The sequence below is a fragment of the Bombina bombina genome, chromosome 5 (assembly GCF_027579735.1).
Source record: "Bombina bombina isolate aBomBom1 chromosome 5, aBomBom1.pri, whole genome shotgun sequence".
NCBI classification, from domain to species: Eukaryota; Metazoa; Chordata; class Amphibia; order Anura; family Bombinatoridae; genus Bombina; species Bombina bombina.
Window position 1 is genome coordinate 987036644 of NC_069503.1, and position 21860 is coordinate 987058503.

Consider the following 21860-nt stretch of genomic DNA (forward strand, 5'->3'; position numbering starts at 1 on the left):
CGTAATCACATCAGGTTCCGCTGTTGAGAAATGTTCCCTGAATCAGTAATTTCTCCCTCAGACAAAACCTCCCTGGCCCCTTCAGACTGGGTTAGGGGCCCTTCAGAACCATTATTATCAGCGTCGTCATGCTCTTCAGTATCTAAAACAGAGCACTCGCGCTTACGCTGATAAGTGTTCATTTTGGCTAAAATGTTTTTGACAGAATTATCCATTACAGCCGTTAATTGTTGCATAGTAAGGAGTATTGGCGCGCTAGATGTACTAGGGGCCTCCTGAGTGGGCAAGACTCGTGTAGACGAAGGAGGGAATGATGCAGTACCATGCTTACTCCCCTCACTTGAGGAATCATCTTGGGCATCATTGTCACATAAATCACATTTATTTAAATGAATAGGAATTCTGGCTTCCCCACATTCAGAACACAGTCTATCTGGTAGTTCAGACATGTTAAACAGGCATAAACTTGATAACAAAGTACAAAAAACGTTTTAAAATAAAACCGTTACTGTCGCTTTAAATTTTAAACTGAACACACTTTATTACTGCAATTGCGAAAAAACATGAAGGAATTGTTCAAAATTCACCAAATTTTCACCACAGTGTCTTAAAGCCTTAAAAGTATTGCACACCAAATTTGGAAGCTTTAACCCTTAAAATAACGGAACCGGAGCCGTTTTTAACTTTAACCCCTTTACAGTCCCTGGTATCTGCTTTGCTGAGACCCAACCAAGCCCAAAGGGGAATACGATACCAAATGACGCCTTCAGAAGTCTTTTCTAAGTATCAGAGCTCCTCTCACATGCGACTGCATGTCATGCCTCTCAAAAACAAGTGCGCAACACCGGCGCGAAAATGAGGCTCTGCCTATGATTTGGGAAAGCCCCTAAAGAATAAGGTGTCTAAAACAGTGCCTGCCGATATTATTATATCAAAATACCCAGAATAAATGATTCCTCAAGGCTAAATATGTGTTAATAATGAATCGATTTAGCCCAGAAAAAGTCTACAGTCTTAATAAGCCCTTGTGAAGCCCTTATTTAAGATCGTAATAAACATGGCTTACCGGATCCCATAGGGAAAATGACAGCTTCCAGCATTACATCATCTTGTTAGAATGTGTCATACCTCAAGCAGCAAGAGACTGCTCACTGTTCCCCCAACTGAAGTTAATTGCTCTCAACAGTCCTGTGTGGAACAGCCATGGATTTTAGTGACGGTTGCTAAAATCATTTTCCTCATACAAACAGAAATCTTCATCTCTTTTCTGTTTCTGAGTAAATAGTACATACCAGCACTATTTCAAAATAACAAACTCTTGATTGAATAATAAAAACTACAGTTAAACACTAAAAAACTCTAAGCCATCTCCGTGGAGATGTTGCCTGTACAACGGCAAAGAGAATGACTGGGGTAGGCGGAGCCTAGGAGGGATCATGTGACCAGCTTTGCTGGGCTCTTTGCCATTTCCTGTTGGGGAAGAGAATATCCCACAAGTAAGGATGACGCCGTGGACCGGACACACCTATGTTGGAGAAATAAAGCATTTTTATAAAACGGTTTTTGTTTTATTATTAATTTAAAAATATCGTTAAGCGTTTTTGAACAATTCAAAATGGCTGCCAAACCACATGACCTATCAACTTCTCTTGAACAAATCTGAATGTTAGTCATAAGATAACTCTGTAAACAAAATTTCAAGTCTGTGCCATGAGCGGTTTCGGAGAAGAAGATTTTTGTAGTTTTTTAAAAATGCGCATACGAAACAAAATGGCTGCCAAGCTATGCATTGTATGGCTTTCAAATTGCACATACTAATGCTCACTATAGACCTCTACAATTTGCAGAAGTTTTATGAAAATTTGCAAATGTTTTATTTCACGAAGGCGACTGCGCAGTGCGAATTTTTACTGCAATATTGCCTTTAGGGGTCATGACTATGTGTACTCATATGTCTGCTACACTGTAATATAGTTAAATAGTGTAAATATAATGTATAAAGTGCAAATTTACTCAATTAAACAGCGATAAAAAGGCGAATGGCTCATAGCAGCCATGTTGATTATGGAAAATTCGCAGTTTGAACAAACTTGGTAGAGGACCTTGCAAGGAGCACATGTGCAAAATTGCGCTTCATTGCACTTCGCGGTTGCAGAGAAGAAGATGTTTAAAGATTTTCGCACAATTCAAAATGGCAGCTAGGTCATGTGACTAAATCACTTCTCTTGAACAAACTTTATTATAGGTCAGTACAGCAGTACACACAGCAAGTTTTACAGCTGTAACATAAGCGGTTCTGGAGAAGAAGATTTTCAAGCGGTTGTCGAAATTTGTCGCAAAAATCAATATGGCTGCTAAATCACATGACCTATGAGATTTATTTTGCATATGATTATGCACAGCATAGATCTTTAGCATAGTGCCAAGTTTCGTGAGTTTTAGAGTTATGCTGTTGTTTTTATAAGCATTTGAATAAGTGGCGGAATAATAATAATAATAATAATAATAATAAATATAGCTGCAAGCAGCGATCGAGGTGGCCATGCACATCGACTTTGCAATGGCATACATGCAGCTAAGTCAAAATATAAAGCTTTATAGAATTTTTTTAAATTCTAACATTAGCATTTGGAAAAAAAACACATTTTCGAAAATTTTGCGTTTTTCAAGATGGCTGCCCTGCCATATGACCAATACATTCATCACGATCAGATGTAACTCTAGATCATAAGATATTGTTTTACAGCAAATTTCACAGCTTTAACATAAGCGGTTGCAAAGAAAACACATTTTCGACATTTTTGCGTAAATCAATATGGCTGCCACAGCTTGTGAACAATGCCTTTAAAATGAACAACTGTGATTCTAGGACACAATATAAGGTTACTTAGCTAGTTTCACAGTTCTAACATAAGCGGTTGCAGAGAAAATAGATTTTCGAAATTTTTGCGCAAAACAAAATGGCTGCCTAATCATATGATATACAGCCTCCATATTATGCACAATTGTTCTTACCAGAGATGTCAATAAACTTGGCAAAAATAAAGCATTTTTGTAAAACGGTTTTTGTTTTATTATTAATTTAAAAATATTGTTAAGCATTTTTGAACAATTCAAAATGGCTGCCAAACCACATGACCTATCAACTTCTCTTGAACAAATCTGAATGTTAGTCATAAGATAACTCTATAAACAAAATTTCAAGTCTGTGCCATAAGCGGTTTCGGAGAAGAAGATTTGTGTAGTTTTTAAAAACCGCGCATACGAAACAAAATGGCCGTCAAGCTATGCATTGTAGGGCTTTCAAATTGCACATACTAATGCTCACTATAGACCTCTACAATTTGCAGAAGTTTTATGAAAATTTGCAAATGTTTTATTTCACGAAGGCGACTGCGCAGTGCAAATTTTTACTGCAATATTGCCTTTAGGGGTCATGACTATGTGTACTCATGTGTCTGCTACACTGTAATATAGTTAAATAGTGTAAACATAATGCATAAAGTGCAAATGTACGCAATTAAACAGCGATAAAAAGGCGAATGGCTCATAGCAGCCATGTTAATTATGGAAAATTCGCAGTTTGAACAAACTTGGTAGAGGACCTTGCAAGGAGCACATGTGCAAAATTGCGCTTCATTGCACTTAGCGGTTGCAGTGAAGAAGATGTTTAAAGATTTTCGCACATTTCAAAATGGCAGCTAGGTCATGTGACTAAATCACTTCTCTTGAACAAACTTTATTCTAGGTCAATACAGCAGTACACACAGCAAGTTTCACAGCTGTAACATAAGCGGTTCTGGAGAAGAAGATTTTCAAGCGGTTGTCGAAATTTGTCGCAAAAAGCAATATGGCTGCTAGATCACATGACCTATGAGATTTATGTTACATAGGATTATGCACAGCATAGATCTTTAGCATTTTGCCAAGTTTCATGAGGTTTTGAGTTATGCTGTTGTTTTTATAAGCACTTGAAAATAGTGGCGGAATAATAATAATAATAATAATAATAATAATAATAAAAAAAATAATAATAATAATAATCCTGACAATAACAATAGGTTGTCCTGCAACTTCGTTGCATGGCCACCTAATAATAAAAAAAAAAATAATAATCTTGACAATAACAATAGGTTGTCCTGCAACTTCGTTGCATGGCCACCTAATAATAATAATAATAATAATAATAATAAAAAAAATAATAATAATCTTGACAATAACAATAGGTTGTCCTGCAACTTCGTTGCATGGCCACCTAATAATAAAAAAAATAATAATAATCTTGACAATAACAATAGGTTGTCCTGCAACTTCGTTGCATGGCCACCTAAAAAAATAATAATAATCTTGACAATAACAATAGGTTGTCCTGCAACTTCGTTGCATGGCCACCTAATAATCTTGACAATAACAATAGGTTGTCCTGCAACTTCGTTGCATGGCCACCTAATAATCCTGACAATAACAATAGGTTGTCCTGCAACTTCGTTGCATGGCCACCTAATAATAATCCGAACAATAACAATAGGTTGTCCTGCAACTTTGTTGCTGGCCACCTAATAATAATCCGAACAATAACAATAGGTTGTCCTGCAACTTTGTTGCTGGCCACCTAAAAAAATAAATAATAATAATAATCCTGACAATAACAATAGGTTGTCCTGCAACTTCGTTGCATGGCCACCTAAATATATCAATGTTACATGAATAAATGTGTTTCAATATACTGTACATTAATAACACTGATGCATAGTAAAACAGAAGGCTTCGTATAGGAGTGATGATCTGAACCCAGTATCATAAACCAGGCCACTGTTCACATAAAGGCCTGTAGGTCTAGTTCTATATTTAAACCCTGAGGATGCATGGAATCAAGTTGATAAATCCAATATGATTCCCTGCGTCTCAGGGTAAGAAGTCTATTTGGATATTTGTTCGGTGGAATCCAATCTATGATTTGTATTTTCAGGCTCTTGGGATCTTTATTGTGCCTTGTTCTAAAGTGTTCATATACGCTGTGGGTTGTTAAACCCGCGTAATGTTATTTACATGCTCACTCAGCCTAGTTCGTACATTCCTTTTCGTTCTACCAATGTAGATAAGGTTACAACTGCAGCTGAGGAGATAGACAGCATAATTAGTGCCACAAGGGCTTTTATATTTCATCATGAAAGATTTTGATTCATCATGATTCACAAAAGTGCTACTTTTATTGATGAAACTGCACATCCCACATCTATTGACCCCACATCTATTGACCCCACATCTATATGTGCCTGGTTTTTGTTCTAACCATGTTGTTGTAGATATTTTTTCTTTGTTAATGTCACGTAATTTGGTGGGAGCTAGTATATTTTTTCAGATCCCTATTTTTTCTAAAAGTTACCAATGGTTTCTCTCGTAAGGTTGCTCCTAATATAGGGTCTGCTTTAAGCACTCCCCAATGTTTCATAAGGATATTTTGGATGTCTTTACTACCTTGATTATACGTGGTGATGAATCTAGCCTTATTGTTCTTTTACTTTGGTCTAAATCTCTATTCCTGGGTTCTAAAATGTTTTTTCTTTCCATATTTCTAACTTTATCCTTAGCCCCCTGTATGACTTTCAAGTCATACCACTTCTCCTTAAATCTTACATCTAAAAGTGCCTCTTCTTTATAATAATCTATCTCCCTGGTGCAGTTCCTTTAAATTTGTTGGTACTGTCCCAAGGGTATATTATTTTTCCACCTAGACAGGTGACCACTTTTGGCATTCAAAAACCCGTTTTTATCAGTGGGTTTGCGATAATTTGTTACCGCTACCTTTCTATTTACATCAACAAAAAGCAAAAGGTCTAAAAATTCCACCTGCTGTTTATCTATTTTTGAGGAAAATTAAAGATTATAATTATTGTTATTCATATGGTTCACTAAGGCCCCACAATCAGTCTCTGATCCTCTCCATATCATAACAATATCGTCAATATACCGATAGTAACTGATCAGATTACTGATGTGGGGATTATTGGTCCATATGTGTTTTTCCTCAAACATATGCATGTATAAATTAGCGTACGATGGGGCAAATGTGGTCCCCATCGCAGTCCCTTGTAGTTGTTGAAAAAACTACTTTTCAAATACAAAATAGTTGTGATTTAATATGAAAGAAATGCCCATTACAATGAAGTTTAAATGTTTTTGAGAAATGTCGGTACTATTTAGTGACTCTTGTATAGCCTTAATACCCAGACTATGGGGGATACATGTATACAAAGATGACACATCACATGTAAAGGGACATAATAGTGGACACAGAAAATGCTCTCATTCTCAACAGAAGCTTCCAGTAAGAAGACCTACTGGGAAAGAGATGAGCAGTGTTACAACACACCGCACGCAGGAGATGAAAGCAACTTTTAGTTAAATGGGTTCTTAAAAGTCTGGAAATGTAAGATCACATTTTGGATCATGTTCCTTTAATGTTTATTTCCCTTAGTACTAAAGATGGCAGAACTTGGATATAGTTATTTTCTTTGATGATTACACCTGGCACTTGTTTAATGAATGAAAAGGTTATTGTTCTGTTAGATGATTGATGCACAGGCTTTAGTCTCTGAATGATTGTGTGTTGTTATTTTCAGCTTGATATACATTGTGGCAACTTTTACGGTTTTAAAATCAATATTTAATTATTCAATTTTTTTTTTATAAAACACCTTTAATGCCACAGTAGAGAAAGGTGGATATAAAAGATTGTTTCATTACACATACACCTATATATTTATACATGTTCCAGGTAATTGCGTGTCTTCATATTCTGCACAACAAGGGATCTGAAAATATTACTTTGTCACAGCAATACCAAAATGATGTCTACCCCCTGCTCTAATGCTTTAGTGCATTTTATTATTGTATAATTGCTTGCATGTAACTATGTGTTTAACTCCTGCAAATTAGTTAAATGCATAGTTTAAGTTAGCTCAAGAGCATTAATAACCTACATGAACCTAGCTGAACACATTTGGTGAGCCAATGACAAGATGCATATGTGCGTAGCTAACATTTATCAGCTTGCTCCCAGTAGTGCACTGATGCCCCTGAGCCTATCCAGGTATGCTTTTCAACCAAGAGAATTACTTTCATGCCCTTTTAAAGATTTTTAAGTGAGTGTTAACCTTTCACTGTGTTACAACCTGAAGGTAGGGCTTGATCTCATAAGTGAATTTGTTTCTAATAAGAGAAATCAATAATTATTTTCATGGATTTAGTTAGAATAAAAGGAAAATAATCTCAGAAAGGAATACATTCCATATTTAAAACATTGTTTTTTAAATTTATGAAAGAATGAATTAATCCCCTTTCGGAGGAAAGAATTGTTATGTCAAACCAAAATGACTTACTTGGTGCATTTGGATCATGGCGTGGCTTATAATTCTGTGTATCTTTTAATACATTTTCTTTGCTGCCAGAATGATCACCATTTTTAACAGGATTAACGAAGGGTTTAGTTTGAACAGAAATTGAAGCCACTGAAGTGGAAGATGCCACACCCGAGTGGAAGCACCTGCCGCTATTATAATCGTCAGTTGAAATTACTCCCATCACTTCAATTTCCTTGCCGCCAATCATCAAAGTGTGACCTTCTTCTAGGCTCTCGAGATCCTTCAGTTTATATCCTGTGCCTGAAAAGATTAAATAGGTTGTGATTTAAGAAATATACGCCTAGATTACGAGTTTTGCGTTAGAGGCTGTGCGGTGCTAACGAGCAGTTTATGCTCACCGCTCACTTACAGACACAGCGCTGGTATTACGGGTTTTTACAAACCTGGCGTTAACCACAAAAAAGTGAGCGAAGAGCAAAATTTTGCTCCACATCTCACCTCAATACCGGCGCTGCTTACGTTAGCGGTGAGCTGGTTGAACGTGCTTGTGCACGATTTCCCCATAGGAATCAACGGGGAGAGCCGGCTGGAAAGACCTGCAAAAAAGCAGCGTTTAGCTCCTAACGCAGACCCATTGCTTCCTATGGGGAAAATACATTTAGGTCTAAACCTAACATGAACCCCGAGTCTAAACACCCTAATCTTACACTTATTAACCCCTAATCTGCTGCCCCCGACATCGCTGACACCTACATTATATTATTAACCCCTAATCTGCCGCTCCGGACACAGCCGCCACCTACATTATACTTGTGAACCGCTAATCTGCTGCCCCCAACATAGCCGACACCTACATTATATTTACTAACCCCTAATCTGCCGCCCCCAATGTCGCCGCAACCTAACTACACTTATTAACCCCTAATCTGCCGCCCCCAACATCGCCACCACTATAATAAACATATTAACCCTAAACCCCCCTAACTTAAATATAATTTAAATAAATCTAAATAAAATTACAATCATTAACTAAATAATTCCTATTTAAAACTAAATACTTACCTATAAAATAAACCCTCAGCTAGCTGCAATATAACTAATTGTTACATTGTAGCTAGCTTGGGGTGTATTTTTATTTTAAAGGCCTTCTAATTACCAAAAAGCAACGCCAAAGCCATATATGTCTGCTATTTCTGAACAAAGGGGATCACAGAGAAGCTTTTACAACCATTTGTGCCATAATTGCACAAGCTGTTTGTAAATACTTTCAGTGAGAAACCTAAAATTGTGAAAAATTTAACGATTTTTTTTTTATTTGATCGCATTTGGCGGAGAAATGGTGGCATGAAATATAGATCAATACTTTGGGTTGTCTACTACACTACACTAAAGCTAAAATTAACCCTACAAGCTCCCTAATTAACTCCTTCACTGCTGGGCATTCTAATTACCAAAAAGCAACGCCAAAGCCATATAAGTCTGCTACTTCTGAACAAAGGGGATCCCAGAGAAGCATTTACAACCATTTGTGCCATAATTGCACAAGCTGTTTGTAAATAATTTCATTGAGAAACCTAAAATTGTGAAAAAGGGAACAATTTTTTTTATTTGAGCGCATTTGGCTGTGAAATGGTAGCATGAAATATACCAAAATGGGCCTAGATCAATAATTTGGGTTGTCTACTAAAAAAACAGAATTTATGCTTACCTGATAAATTACTTTCTCTTAAGGTGTATCCAGTCCACGTATTCATCCTTACTTGTGGGATATTCTCATTCCCTACAGGAAGTGGCAAAGAGAGCACACAGCAGAGCTGTCCATATAGCTCCCCCTCAGGCTCCGCCCCCCCAGTCATTCGACCGACGGTTAGGAGAAAAAGGAGAAACCATAGGGTGCAGTGGTGACTGTAGTTTTACAAAAATAAATTTGAACCTGACTTAATTGCCAGGGCGGGCCGTGGACTGGATACACCGTAAGAGAAAGTAATTTATCAGGTAAGCATAAATTTGGTTTTCACTTACATGGTGTATCCAGTCCACGGATTCATCCTTACTTGTGGGATACCAATACCAAAGCTTTAGGACACGGATGAAGGGAGGGAACAAGTCAGGTAACCTAAACAGAAGGCACCACTGCTTGCAAAACCTTTCTCCCAAAAATAGCCTCCTAAGAAGCAAAAGTATCGAATTTGTAAAATTTGGCAAAAGTATGCAGTGAAGACCAAGTCGCTGCCTTACAAATCTGTTCAACAGAAGCCTCATTCTTGAAAGCCCATGTGGAAGCCACAGCTCTGGTGGAATGAGCGGTAATTCGTTCAGGAGGCTGCTGTCCAGCAGTCTCATATGCCAATCGGATGATGCTTTTCAGCCAGAAGGAAAGAGAGGTAGTAGTCACTTTTTGACCTCTCCTCTTACCAGAATAGACAACAAACAAGGATGATGTTTGTCTGAAATCCTCAGTTGCTTTTAAATAGAATTTTAAAGCATGAACCACATCAAGATTGTGTAACAGTCGTTCCTTCTTAGAAACTGGATTAGGGCACAGAGAAGGAACAATGATTTCCTGGTTAATATTCTTATTAGAAACCACTTTTGGAAGGAAACCAGGTTTGGTACGCAAAACAACCTTATCTGCATGGAACACCAGATAGGGTGAATTACACTGCAAAGCAGACAATTCTGAAACTCTTCGAGCAGAAGAAATAGCTACCAAAAACAAAACTTTCCAAGATAATAACTTAATATCTATGGAATGTAAAGGTTCAAACGGAACCCCTTGAAGAACTGAAAGAACTAAGTTTAGACTCCATGGAGGAGCCACAAGTTTATAGACAGGCTTGATTCTAACTAGAGCCTGTGCAAATGCCTGAACGTCTGGTACTGCTGCCAGACGCTTGTGTAACAGGATAGACAGAGCAGATATCTGTCCCTTTAAGGAACTAGCTGACAATCCCTTCTCCAATCCTTCTTGGAGAAAAGACAATATCCTTGGAATCCTAATCTTACTCCACGAGTAACCCTTGGATTCACACCAACAAAGATATTTCCTCCATATCTTATGGTAAATTTTCCTGGTGACAGGCTTTCTGGCCTGGATCAGAGTATCTATAACTGATTCAGAGAACCCACGCTTAGCTAGAATTAAGCGTTCAATCTCCAAGCAGTCAGTTGCAGAGAAACTAGATTTGGATGCTTGAATGGACCCTGTATTAGAAGATCCTGCCTCGATGGCAGCTTCCATGGTGGAACCGATGACATGTCCACTAGGTCTGCATACCAAGTCCTGCGTGGCCACGCAGGCGTTATCAGAATTACCAAAGCCTTCTCCTGTTTGATTCTGGCTACTAGCCGAGGGAGAAGAGGAAACGGTGGAAAGACATAAGCTAGACTGAAGGACCAAGGCGCTACTAGAGCATCTATCAATGCCGCCTTGGGGTCCCTGGACCTGGATCCGTAAAGGGGAAGTTTGGTGTTCTGACGGGACGCCATCAGATCCAATTCTGGAATGCCCCATAGCTGGGTCAGCTGAGCAAAAACCTCCGGGTGGAGTTCCCACTCCCCCGGGTGAAAAGTCTGACGACTCAGAAAATCTGCCTCCCAGTTGTCTACTCCTGGGATGTGAATTGCAGATAGGTGGCAGGAGTGATCCTCTGCCCATTTGATGATCTTGGTTACTTCCTTCATCGCTAGGGAACTCTTTGTTCCTCCCTGATGATTGATGTACGCTACAGTCGTGATGTTGTCCGACTGAAATCTGATGAATTTGGCCTCCGCTAGTTGAGGCCATGCCTGGAGCGTGTTGAATATCGCTCTCAGTTCCAAAATGTTTATCGGGAGAAGAGATTCTTCCCGAGACCATAGGCCCTGAGCTTTCAGGGAGTCCCAGACCGCACCCCAGCCTAACAGACTGGCATCGGTCGTGACAATGATCCACTCCGGTCTGCGGAAGCACATTCCCTGAGACAGGTGATCCTGAGACAACCACCAGAGAAGAGAATCTCTGGTTTTCTGGACCATTTGTATTTGAGGAGACAAATCTGCATAATCCCCATTCCACTGTTTGAGCATGCACAGTTGCAGTGGTCTGAGATGAATTCGGGCAAAAGGGACAACGTCCATTGCCGCAACCATTAATCCGATTACCTCCATGCACTGAGCTACAGAAGGCCGAGGAATGGAATGAAGAACTCGGCAAGTAGTTAAAAGCTTTGACTTCCTGACCTCTGTCAGAAATATTTTCATTTCTACCAAGTCTATTAGTGTTCCCAGGAAGGGAACCCTTGTGAGCGGGGACAGAGAACTTTTTTATACGTTCACCTTCCAACCGTGAGACCTTAGAAAGGCCAGAACAATGTCCGTATGAGCCTTGGCTCTGTGAAAAGACGACGCCTGTATTAAGATGTCGTCCAGATAAGGTGCTACTGCAATGCCCCGCGGTCTTAGTACCGCTAGAAGGGACCCTAGCACCTTTGTGAAAATTCTGGGAGCGGTGGCCAACCCGAAAGGAAGGGCCACGAACTGGTAATGCGTGTCCTGAAAGGCGAACCTTAGGAACTGATGATGATCTTTGTGGATAGGAATATGTAGGTACGCATCCTTTAGATCCACGTAGTCATATATTGACCTTCCTGGATCATCTGTAAGAATGTCCGAATGGTTTCCATTTTGAATGATGGAACTCTGAGGAATTTGTTTAGAATTTTTAGATCCAGGATTGGCCTGAAAGTTCCTTCCTTTTTGGGAACTGCAAACAGGTTTGAGTAAAAGCCCAGTCCTTGTTCTGCAATTGGAACTGGGTGTATCACTCCCATCTTTAGAAGATCTTCTACACAGCGTAAGAACGCCTGTTTCTTTGTCTGGTCTGAAGACAAACGAGAAATGTGGAACCTTTCCCTTGGAGGAGAGTCCTTGAATTCTAGAAGATACCCCTGAGCAACAATTTCTAATGCCCAGGGATCTGGAACATCTCTTGCCCAAGCCTGAGCAAAGAGAGAAAGTCTGCCCCCTACTAGATCCGGTCCCGGATCGGGGGCTACCCCTTCATGCTGTCTTGGTAGCAGCCGCAGGCTTCTTGGCCTGTTTACCCTTGTTCCAGCCCTGCAAAGGCTTCCCGGTTGCTTTGGGCTGGGAAGCGTTACCCTCTTGCTTTGCGGTTGCAGAGGTTGAAACAGGTCCGCTCCTGAAGTTTGCGAAAGGAGCGAAAATTAGCCTTGTTTTTGGCCTTAAACGGTCTATCTTGTGGAAGGGCATGGCCCTTTCCCCCAGTGATATCTGAAATAATTTCTTTCAACTCAGGGCCGAATAGGGTCTTTCCCTTGAAAGGAATATTTAGTAATTTTGTTTTGGACGACACGTCAGCCGACCACTATTTGAGCCAAAGCGCTCTACGCGCCATAATGGCAAAACCAGAATTTTTCACCGCTAACTTAGCTAATTGTAAAGCGGCATCTGTGATAAAAGAATTAGCCAGCTTTAGAGCATGAATTCTATCCATGACTTCGTCATATGAAGTCTCCCTCTGGAGCGACTCCTCCAGCGCCTCAAACCAAAAAGCCGCTGCAGTAGTTACAGGAATAATGTAGGCAATCGGCTGAAGAAGGAAACCTTGTTGAACAAATATTTTCTTTAGTAAACCTTCTAATTTTTTATCCATAGGATCTTTGAAAACACAACTGTCTTCTATTGGTATGGTTGTGTGCTTGGCTAGTGTTGAAACTGCTCCCTCTACCTTAGGGACCGTCTGCCACGCGTCCCGCCTGGGGTCAGTTATGGAGAACATTTTCTTAAAGATGGGGGGGGGGGGAACAAAAGGTACACCTGGTCTCTCCGACTCCCTAGTCACAATATCCGCCACCCTCTTCGGGATCGTAAACGCATCAGTGTATACAGGGACTTCTAGAAACTTGTCCATTTTACACAATTTTTCTGGGACCACCATGGGGTCACAATCATCCAGCGTAGCTAAAAACTCCTTAAGCAGTACGCGGAGGTGTTCCAGCTTAAATTTAAACGCTAAGGAATCTGATTCTGCCCGCTGAGAAACCTTTCCTGTGTCAGAAATTTCTCCCTCAGACAGTACATCCCTCACTGCCACTTCAGAGTGTTGTGAGGGTACAACAGATAAATCATCCAAAACTTCTGATTGCTCATCCTCTGTTCTTAAAACTGAGCTATCACGCTTTTTAGGAAAAACTGGCAGTTTGGATAGAAATGCCGCAAGGGAATTATCCATGACTGCTGCTAATTGTTGTAATGTAATAGGGGCCAATGCGCTAGAGGTACTAGGCATCGCTTGCGCGGGCGTAACTGGTGTCGACACATGGGGAGAGGAAGGAGGACTATCCTCGTTACCTTCTGTTAAAGAATCATCTTGGGCTACATTTTTAAGTGTCACTGCATGGTCTTTAAAATGTTTAGATACCTTAGCACACTTTAAACACAAATGTAAAGGGGGTACCGCCATGGCTATTAAACACATAGAACAAGGTCTAACTGTAGGCTCAGACATGTTAAACAGACTTAGACAGCACTCAAATACAGTAAAATACAATTTTTGAAAAAACGGTACTGTGCCTTTAAATAATAAAAAGCGCACACTTTTTTACTAAATCTCCAAAAATCATCCAATCTTTATGACATTTCCATATGATCCTAATGCTTTGAAATGATTGCACATTCAATTTCAAGTCAATTAACACCTTACTGCCCAAACCGGAGCAAATTAAAGCTGGCAACCGGTTAGCAAACTACAGCACCATGCCACAGCCTCTGCTGTGGCCCTACCTTCCTTGGGGATTAGTTTTGATCGAAAATAAGCCTCTCTGAAGTCCTCAAGTAATCTCTGGACTCTTCACATGGAGCTGCATGAAGCTGTCTGTAAAATCAACTGCGCAATTGAGGCGTGAATTTCAGGCCCCCTCCCTCTTCACTCTGGAGTTGTGGGGCCTTCCCAAGCCAAAATAGGTGTCTAAATATATGCCATGCGGAATAAACCCCAAAAAGGTATTTCAAATGTAATATAAACTTGTATAAATATCAGATTTTTGTAAAAAAATAATTGATTGCCCCTTAACAGTGTCCACCAGTGTTTTGAGCCCTTTCAAATAAGCCTTCCTTCTATACTAAGTCTCAGAATATGGCTTACCTTTCCCACATGGGGATTCTTGTCAGTCTTCTAGTATTACTAAGTCTTGACTAGAAAAAATGACTGAAACATACCTTAAAGCAGTTAAGCCTGCAAACTGTTCCCCCCAACTGAAGTTTTCTGGTACTCAACAGTCCTGTGTGGGAACAGCAATGGATTTTAGTTACAACATGCTAAAATCGTTTCCTCTCAGCAGAAATCTTCATCACTTTCTGCCACAGAGTAAATAGTACAAACCGGCACTATTTTAAAATAACAAACTTTTGATTGAAGAAATAAAAACTACAAATCTAACACCACATTCACTTTACCCTCCCGTGGAGATGCTACTTGTTAGAGCGGCAAAGAGAATGACTGGGGGGGCGGAGCCTGAGGGGGAGCTATATGGACAGCTCTGCTGTGTGCTCTCTTTGCCACTTCCTGTAGGGAATGAGAATATCCCACAAGTAAGGATGAATCCATGGACTGGATACGCCATGTAAGAGAAAATTATATATATATATATATATATATATATATATATACATACACACACACATACACATGTCAAGGGACATTCAGGGATTCCTAAAAGATATCAGTGTTACAATGTAACTATACCTAATTTTGAAAAAAAAAATGGTTTGAAAATAGCAAAGTGCTACTTGTATTTATTGCCCTATAACTTGCAAAAAAAGCAAAGAACATGTAAACACTGGGTATTTCTAAACTCAGGACAAAATTTAGAAACTATTTATTTTGGTTGGTTTTTGGTGGTTGTAGATGTGTAACAGATTTTGGGGGTTAAAGTTAGAAAAAGTGTGTTTTTTTCAAATTTTTTAATCATATTTTATATATTTTTTTATAGTAAGTTATAAGATATGATGAAAATAATGGTATCTTTAGAAAGTCCATTTAATGGCGAGAAAAACGGTATATAATATGTGTGTAAATGAGTAAGAGGAAAATTATAGCTAAACACAAACACCACAAAAATGTAAAAATAGCCTGGTCCCAAACGGTCAGAAAATGGAAAAGTGTTGTGGTCCTCAAGGGGTTAATATAAATGTTAACTATGTGATTACCTTTAATCTAAGCCTCTTCTGACAGCCTCCTTATCTCAGTGCTATTTATTATCTATTGACTTGCATTTTAGCCAATTAGTGCTGTGTCCTGCACAGCTCCATGGGGGCACAATGTTATCTATCTGGAACACATGAATTAGCAGTGTCTTTTTGTGAAAAGCTAATAAAAAGAAAATTTATGCTTACCTGATAAATTAATTTCTTCTATGGTACGACGAGTCCACGGATTCATCCTTTACTTGTGGGATATTATCCTCCTGCTAACAGGAAGTGGCAAAGAGCTGTCTATATAGCTTCTCCCTTAGCTCCACCCCCCAGTCATTCGAACGAAGGTACAGGAAGAAAAAGGAGAAACTAAAAAGGTGCAGAGGTGACTGTAGTTTAAAATCAAAAAATATAATCTGTCTTAAAATGACAGGGCGTACCATAGAAGAAATTAATTTATCAGGTAAGCATAAATTTACTTTTCTTCTATAAAGGTACGACGAGTCCACAGATTCATCCTTTACTTGTGGGATACAATACCAAAGCTACAGGACACGCATGAATGGGAGGGACAAGACAGATGGTTAAACAGAAGGCACCACTGCTTGAAGAACTTTTCTCCCAAAAATAGCCTCCGAAGAAGCAAAAGTATCAAATTTGTAAAATTTGGAAAAGGTATGAAGCGAAAACCAAGTTGCAGCCTTACAAATCTGTTCAACAGAAGCATCATTTTTAAAAGCCCATGTGGAAGCCACTGCTTTAGTAGAGTGAGCTGTAATCCTTTCAGAAGGCTACTGTCCAGCAGTCTCGTATGCCAAACGGATGATGGTTTTCAGCCAAAAAGAAAGAGAGGTAGCCGTAGCTTTTTGACCTCTACGTTTTCCAGCATAGACAACAAACAAAGAAGATGTTTGACGGAAATCTTTGGTTGCTTGCAAGTAAAACTTCAACGCACTAACCACATCCAAGTTGTGCAACAGACGCTCCTTCTTAGAGGAAGGATTAGGACACAGGGAAGGAACAACAATTTCCTGATTGATATTCCTATTAGTAACAACCTTAGGAAGGAATCCAGGTTTGGTATGCAAAACCACCTTATCAGCATGGACAACAAGATAAGGCGAGTCGCATTGCAATGCAGATAGTTCAGAAACTCTTCGAGCCGAAGAGATAGCAACTAAAAACAGAACTTTACAAGATAGAAGCTTAATATCTACGGAATGCATAGGTTCAAACGGAACCCATTGAAGAACTTTAAGAACTAAACTCAAACTCCATGGCGGAGCAACAGGTTTAAACACAGGCTTGATTCTAACTAAAGCCTGACAGAACGACTGAACGTCTGGAACATCTGCCAGACGTTTGTGCAGTAGAATTGATAAAGCAGATATCTGTCCCTTTAAGGAACTCGCTGATAGCCCCTTCTCCAATCCTTCTTGGAGAAAGGACAAAATCCTAGGAATCCTGATCTTACTCCATGAGTAGCCTTTGGATTCGCACCAATAAGGATATTTACGCCATATCTTCTGATAAATTTTCCTAGTGACAGGCTTTCGAGCCTGAATCAAGATATCTATGACCGACTCAGAGAAACCCCGCTTGGATAAAATCAAGCGTTCAATCTCCAAGCAGTCAGCCGCAGAGAAACTAGATTTGGATGCTGGAATGGACCTTGAATCAGAAGGTCCTGTCTCAGTGGCAGAGTCTATGGTGGAAGAGATGACATGTCCACCAGGTCTGCATACCAAGTCCTGCGTGGCCACGCAGGTGCTATCAAAATCACTGAGGCTCTCTCCTGTTTGATTCTGGCAATCAAACGAGGAATAAGAGGAAATGGTGGAAACACATAAGCCAGGTTGAACGACCAGGGTACTGCTAGAGCATCTATCAGTACTGCCTGAGGATCCCTTGACCTGGACCCGTAACAAGGAAGTTTGGCGTTCTGACGAGACGCCATCAGATCCAATTCTGGTGTGCCCCATTGCTGAATCAATTGTGCAAACACCTCCGGATGGAGTTCCCATTCCCCCGGATGAAAAGTCTGTCGTCTTAGAAAATCCGCTTCCCAGTTCTCCACTCCTGGGATATATATTGCTGATAGATGGCAAGAGTGAGTCTCTGCCCATCAAATTATTTTGGTAACCTCTATCATCGCTAGAGAACTCTTTATTCCCCCCTGATGATTGATATATGCTAGTTGTGATATTGTCCGACTGGAATCTTATGAATCTGGTCGAAGCCAGCTGAGGCCACGCCTGAAGCACGCTGAATATCACTCTCAGTTCTAGAATATTTATCGGGAGGAGAGCCTCCTCCTGAGTTCACAAACCCTGTGCTTTCAGGGAATTCCAGACTGCCCCCCAGCCCAATAGGCTGGCGTTCGTCGTCACTATGACCCAAGCTAGCCTGTGGAAACATATTCCCTCCACAAAACGATAACAGTACTCCCAGTTCATAAAACGTTTGCCCACAAACATTCAAAACTCAGTGTCAACCATTTTTTAATTAACCCCTTATGCAAGCTTAGTAATGCCTTTCTATAGCTCTTAGGATTACTGCTTACCCTTACTCTCATGGGGATACTGTCAGCCTTTCTGAAATACAGTCTCTCCAGAAAAAATGACTGAACATACCCCACTGCTATAAAGCATGAAAACGTTCCTCACACTGAAGTTTCTTGTACCCCTCAGCCTCTGTGGGAACAGCACTGGATCTAAGTTACAAATGCTAAGATCATCATCCTCCAGGCAGAAGCCCTCATCCATCTGCTGCCTGAGTGTAAATAGTACACACCGGTACCATTTAAAACAAAAAACTCTTGCTTGAAGAAATTAAAAACTAATATTTTATCACCTCTTTCACTTTACCCTTCCTAGTACTTAGAGTAGGCAAAGAGAATGACTGGGGGGTGGAGCTAAGGGAGGAGCTATATAGACAGCTCTGCTGTGGTGCTCTTTGCCACTTCCTGTTAGCAGGAGGATAATATCCCACAAGTAAAGGATGAATCCGTGGACTCGTCGTACCTTATAGAAGAAAAAAGCATGTGATTAGAGGCTGTCTGTAGTGGCTTAGAAACAGGCAGAGATTTAGATGTTTAAATGTTATAAAAGTATATTAATATAACGAAGTCGGTTCTGCAAAGCTGGGGAATGGGTAGTAAAGGCGTTATTTATCTTTTAAACAATAACAATTTTAGTGTAGAATGTCACTTTAAATTCACAAATAATATTTCCTAAACCTGATGATTATCTTAAAGTGATAAATACAAGATCCTCTGAAGAGAAGCAGCCCAATAGCATGATGTTCCTTGGATGATGAGCTTTATTGGCTTCTCGTCAACATATTTTTTACAATTTAGACCAAAGCACATTTTCACATGGCTTGGGGTGACTGAACTAATCTTTTGACATCATTTAGATGGGCTTGCATGTTCCATTTTAATGAAAGGGTATCCATCTTATCACTCTACCCCATAGCCCAGAAGTGCAAAATACGAGAGATGGTGGTAGCATGCAAGAAGTGATTGGTACCTGCCAAAAAACATAATTTATATAAGAACTTACCTGATAAATTTCTTTCATATTGGCAAGAGTCCATGAGCTAGTGACATATGGGATATACATTCCTACCAGGAGGGGGCAAAGTTACACAAACTTCAAAATGCCTATAAATGCACCTCCCACCACACACACAACTCAGTTTAACGAATAGCAAAGTAGTGGAGTGATAACAAAAGGAGTAAAAAAAACATATAAAAAAGAGGAACCGGAAAAATAATTGTGCTTTTATACAAAAAAACATAACCACCATAAAAAGGGTGGGCCTTATGGACTCTTGCCAATATGAAAGAAATTATCATATAAGTTATGTTTTCTTTCATGTAATTGGCAAGAGTCCATGAGCTAGTGAAGTATAGGATAGAAATACCCAAGATGTGGAAGTCCACAGAAGAGTCACTAGAGAGGGAGGGATAAAATAACAGCTATTTCCACTGAGAAATTAAATCCACGCAATAATTAAGTTTTCCTTGAAAAAAACTTAAATCAACAGCAGTAGAATCAAACTGAAACAGCTGCCTGAAAAACTTTTTTTTACCAAAGACTGCTTCAGAAGAAGCAAAATACATTAAAATGGTAAAAACAATAAAAGTATGCAAAGAGGACCAAAATACTGCTTTGCTAATTTGATCATCTGAAGCTTCAATCTGAAAAAGCCCAAGAAATGGCGACTGAATTTAGCAGAATGAGCTGTAAATCTCTGAGGTGGAACCTACCCAGCCTCCAAATAAGCCTTGAGAAACAAAATCTTTATCGAGGATGCCAAAGAAATGGCAGAGGCTTTCTAACCTTTTCTGAAACCAGAAAAAACAACAAATAGACTATAAGTCTTCTGAAATCCTAATAACCTCGATAAAGAATTTAAAAGCTCTTACCACATCCAAAGGATGTAAAGAACTCTCAAAAAAATTTTGAGGATTAAAAAACAAGGAAGGAACAACAATTTCTCTACTAATGTTGTTCAAATGCACAAGAACACAGGAGAGCTGATAAATCAGAAACTCTTCTAGCAGAAAAGAGAGCCACAAGAAACAATACTTTCCAAGAAAGTGGATAATCTTTAAAGAAATATATAGGCTCAAAAGAAAGAGCCTGCAAAATCCTTGAACCAAATTAAGACTCCAAAAAGGAGAATTAATACATGAACAGGCTTGATACAAACCAAAAAGCCTGAACAAAACAGTGAATATCAGGAAGTTTAAGCAATCTTTCTAGGAAAAAAAACAGAAAGAACATATTTTTGTCCCTTCAGACAAACTTATCCAAACCATCCTGAAGAAACTGAAAAACCCTAGGAATTCTAAAAGAACGCCAAGAGAATTTATGAGAACACCATAAAAACATAATTTATTCTTACCTTATAAATGTATTTTTTTCTTGACACGGTGAGTCCACGGATCATCTTAATTACTGTTGGGAATGTCACTCCTGACCAGCAGGAGGAGGCAAAGAGCACCACAGCAAAAGCTGTTAAATACCACTCCCCCTACCCACGATCCCCAGTCATTCGACCAAAGGGAAAGGAGAAAGGAAATAATCTAAGGCAGTGATTTGCAACCTTTTTTTTGCCGTGGCACACTTTTTTACATTAAAAAATCCTGTGGCACACCACCTTCCCAAGATTTTACAAAATCACACATTGTAGCCTAATACAGGATATATATACAGTATATATATATATATATATATATATATATATATATATATATATATATATATATATATATATATATATATATATAACATAATTTATGTAAGAACTTACCTGATAAATTCATTTCTTTCATATTAGCAAGAGTCCATGAGCTAGTGACGTATGGGATATACATTCCTACCAGGAGGGGCAAAGTTTCCCAAACCTCAAAATGCCTATAAATACACCCCTCGCCACACCCACAAATCAGTTTAACGAATAGCCAAGAAGTGGGGTGATAAGAAAAAAGTGCAAAGCATAAATATAAGGAATTGGAATAATTGTGCTTTATACAAAAAAATCATAACCACCACAAAAAAAAGGGTGGGCCTCATGGACTCTTGCTAATATGAAAGAAATGAATTTATCAGGTAAGTTCTTACATAAATTATGTTTTCTTTCATGTAATTAGCAAGAGTCCATGAGCTAGTGACGTATGGGATAATGACTACCCAAGATGTGGATCTTCCACGCAAGAGTCACTAGAGAGGGAGGGATAAAATAAAGACAGCCAATTCCGCTGAAAAAAATCCACACCCAAAAATAAAGTTTAAATCTTATAAAGAAAAAAACTGAAAATATAAGCAGAAGATTCAAACTGAAACAGCTGCCTGAAGTACTTTTCTACCAAAGACAGCTTCAGAAGAAGAAATCACATCAAAATGTTAGAATTTAGTAAAAGTATGCAAAGAAGACCAAGTTGCTGCTTTGCAAATTTGATCAACCGAAGCTTCATTCCTAAACGCCCAGGAAGTAGAAACTGACCTAGTAGAATGAGCTGTAATCCTTTGAGGCAGAGTTTTACCCGACTCGACATAAGCATGATGAATTAAAGATTTCAACCAAGATGCCAAAGAAATGGCAGAGGCCTTCTGACCTTTCCTAGAACCGGAAAAGATAACAAATAGACTAGAAATCTTTCGGAAATTCTTAGTAGCTTCAACATAATATTTCAAAGCTCTAACTACAATCAATAAATGCAATGATTTCTCCTTAGAATTCTTAGGATTAGGACATAATGAAGGAACCACAATTTCTCTACTAATGTTGTTG

At 39.2% G+C, this 21860-nt stretch overlaps 1 protein-coding gene across 1 annotated transcript in view; it reads right to left on the bottom strand.

Moving 5' to 3' along the window:
- The window catches only part of RAD54B (RAD54 homolog B), a 401092-nt gene that overhangs the window by 256621 nt on the left and 122611 nt on the right, over nt 1-21860 (bottom strand). Inside the window, exon 5 of the mRNA XM_053715205.1 lies at nt 7383-7664. Coding sequence (XP_053571180.1) covers nt 7383-7664 — 282 coding nt within the window. The remainder of the gene's footprint in view (nt 1-7382; nt 7665-21860) is intronic.